This window comes from Chlorella variabilis (assembly GCF_000147415.1).
Source record: "Chlorella variabilis unplaced genomic scaffold CHLNCscaffold_12, whole genome shotgun sequence".
NCBI lineage: Eukaryota > Viridiplantae > Chlorophyta > Trebouxiophyceae > Chlorellales > Chlorellaceae > Chlorella > Chlorella variabilis.
Window position 1 is genome coordinate 679197 of NW_005435076.1, and position 3298 is coordinate 682494.

General features: G+C 63.0%; 1 protein-coding gene across 1 annotated transcript; it reads right to left on the minus strand.

Moving 5' to 3' along the window:
- Positions 1 to 2158: 2158 nt before the first annotated feature.
- CHLNCDRAFT_24312 (hypothetical protein) lies at positions 2159 to 2947 on the minus strand (the record flags this gene model as incomplete). Its single annotated transcript, XM_005847050.1, has 1 exon — positions 2159 to 2947. One exon carries the CDS (start codon positions 2945 to 2947, stop codon positions 2159 to 2161), a length of 789 nt encoding a protein of 262 aa, XP_005847112.1.
- Between the last annotated feature and the right edge of the window lie 351 nt (positions 2948 to 3298).

Consider the following 3298-nt stretch of genomic DNA (forward strand, 5'->3'; position numbering starts at 1 on the left):
GACCGAAACTCCGTGCCGCCGAGTCCCGTGGCTGTGGCCGTGGGCTTCTGGCAGGAAACTACGGCCGCAGCTCGGCAGCACGGGGGCGTCGCAGCGTGCCGCCGCCGCCGCGCTGCCCCCCGGGCACGGCGGCGGCGGCAGCAAGCTTGGGCCCAAACGCCGTGCCGCCGAGTCCCGTGGCTGCGACCGTAGACCGTGGGCCGGAAACTGCGGCCGCAGCTCGGCGGCACGTGGTTCTGGTCAAATCGCCAAGCGTGCAGCAGCGCCGAACCACGCTTCCCGGCCTCGGCGCATGCCTTCAGGGGCCCCCTATCGCTGGGCACACCCCTCCAACACCGAACATGCGCCCGGGGGGGAGGGCGGCCCGGGCGGCCCAGGCCAAAGTGGGCCGCCCTCGAGCAAGAGGCGGCCGGGCTGTGTGCTGAATGAATGAATGAATGAAGCGCTGTGGTGCGCACCAAGTTCACAAAATCGGGCATGGTATTGACTGCAACGCCATCTTTCCAGTAAATCTTGCGTGTGAGACCCTGGCTGCAGCACACACGGCCGGGCGCAGCAATCGGAGGGTGGCAGGCGGGACGGCAGCACAGACGGGGGCCCAGCAGACCGCGCTGGTTGCAGCAGAGGGTGCATGCCAGCCCATACCACAGCACCGGTGCTGCAATAGAGGGAGGCTTCGCAGCGCCACGACTTGCCTCGCCTCGCAGCCAGGGATGCCAGCTAGTAAGAGCAGGCACGCAGCGGCCAGCAGGGTGAAGCGCCCAATGCCGCCACCGCCACCACCGTGCTGCCAGCTGCAGGCGGCCTCGCGGGGCATGTGAAGATGATCTGCCGCCTACGAGCTGTCAGTTGCCAGGCTGCGAACGCTGGCAAGCGAGAGTAAGAGTTGAGCAGCGCCCGCGCTCAGAGCGACTGGCTGGTTGAACAGGGGGCTAGTGCACGCTGAACGACAGTCAAACGGACAAACGAACAGCCGCACGAGCTTAATGCACGGGATTCACCCCCGTAGGGTCTCGACCGCCAGGCTGGAGGGGGCAGAGGGAGCCGGCATGGGTTGGAAGCCAGGGTTGTAATAGCTTAAGTTGAATGTCAATCTCAACAGAAAGCTGAAACCGTTGACGCCCAGGGTTGAAGGCACCCAGGACGGGCATGTGCCCGCTCGTGCTACTCCGGACCAGTTGGCTTGCTTGTGTGGGCTTACAGTCTGGTTTCAGCAAGAACAAGCTTGCAGCACAGACTTTCAGTTGATTTCAGCAGCAATTCTCGACAATTTGGGGCCTCTATTAACCTGACAAGGGCTAGGTGATGGTGCTAGATGCCGGCGTAAGTAGTGAAGCGGGCGCTCTGCTTGAGACTCCTCTGGCCGCCTCACGCCGGTGTGACGCGCAGGCGAATGGCGCCGCCACGCCGCCGTGCTGTGTGTGCTCGAGCTCTGCTTCACGCATGACCGGGGGACGCAACATGCATGCATTTCGGACACCAGTAGCAACACAGCAGGGGACTGCCGGCAGGCCAGGTGCACCTGTGGGTAGCCGTGACGGCGCCTTGTCCCGCTGCCGGGAGGCCACCCCACCGTCCCACCACCATCCACCAGCAAACTCGTACACCATCCTAGAACATGTGCGGGATCTGTGGTATACTATACTATACTTTCATACAACTCCCGCGTGATTAGACACATGGTGGGCTGGGATAACATTGCTAAAAAAATATCAAGGCGAGAATCAACTGCCCTCTCAGGAAAGCAAAAAGTTGATACTGAGGCTGCCAGGGGGCACCCATCATCATGTGAAGTTTGGGATCAGTGGAGAACAGTGGTGAAAGAAGAGTGTGGGCAGAAGGTGGGGGAGCATGCACAACGAAAAAGAAAATGGAACAGAAGATGAAGGCATTTCAGGAAAAGAAGGAGGAGAAGCGCATTTCAGGAAAGTGAGGATTGTGAGCCGAATTGAGCAAAGTCACAAAGTAGTATGATGCTGCGCACGCGTCATGGCAGGGTCTTGCTGGTGGACCAGCACAACTTCTGGCCGGTCTTGCGGGCTGTCCACTGGCCGGTGCCGCACTTGGTGCACTTGTTCAATCCAGAGGTGGCGGAGTAAGCCTGCATCAGCAACAGGTACAGGGCCGGCAGTCAGCATTGCACAGCAGCAGCAGCAGCTCAACAAAAGTGCTGTGGTGCGCGCATAGCAACAATCGGTGCCAGCTCAGAATAGTGCCACACACTCACGTTGATGGGGCAAGCCTGGCAGTCGTTGGGGGTGATGGAGGAGAACTTGACGCCAAACTTGCCAGCCGGGCAGGCCGTGGGGGTGGCCATCTTGGTGGCCTGGCAGTAGCTACCAGCGGGGCAGGGCTTGCAGGCGCGCTGTCCCTCCTTGTCCTGGTACGTGCCCTTGGCACACTCCTTGCAGAAGGGCTGCCGGCTGTCGGCATAGAAGCCAGGGCGGCACTTCTTGGGCTCCACCGACCCCGCAGGGCACTGGTTGCCCGGCGGGCAGGGCTTGCACGCACCCTGGCCCTCCTCGTCCTGGTAGGTGCCGCCCTCGCAGGGGATGAAGCCGTCGTTGCCTGTGCCTGGGGCGTAGTTGCCCTTGGGGGCGGGCAGGCAGGCCTCTAGCTCGGTGCTGCCGGTCATCTCGGTGTAGGTGCCCACAGGGCAGTCGTTGCACCCAACCTGGCCCTCCTCGTCCTGGTAGGTGCCGGGGCCGCAGACGTCGCAGGCGCTGTTGCCCTCATCAGCGACGCCGTAGCCCTTGGGGCACTTCTTGCAGGGGCCTGAGGAGCCCTGCTTGTCGGCGTACTCGCCAGGTGCACACGCCGTGCAGTTGAGGTCAGAAGTGGAGACGAGGGTGGTGCCGGGGATGCAGGCTATGCAGGTTGCTGCGCCCGTCGCCAGCTTGGTCTCGCGGCCCTTGGGGCAAAATGTGCAGGTGTTGGCGGCGTACATGGATGGGCGGAAGCGGCGGGCGCCGCACTTGGTACAGGAGTGACCGCCTGTGCCATCGGCCGCTGCACCTCCAGCAGAGTCGGTGAGCTGGCCAGCTGGGCAGGGCTTGCACGCCTTGGAGCCAGTGGCCGCGGCAAAGGTGGCCTTGGCACACGGTGTGCACAGCGGTGTGTTGGCCGCACCGCTGTATCTGCCGCGTGCGCACTCGGTGCAGGTGGAGGCGCCGGTGGTATTCACGCCCGTCTCCCAGCCAGCGGGGCAGTACGGCACTTGTTGTCGGTGGCGCCAGCAGGCTTGAATGTACCAAGCTTGCACTTGGTGCAGTTGGGTTGCGCCGGCGCCATTCAAGTT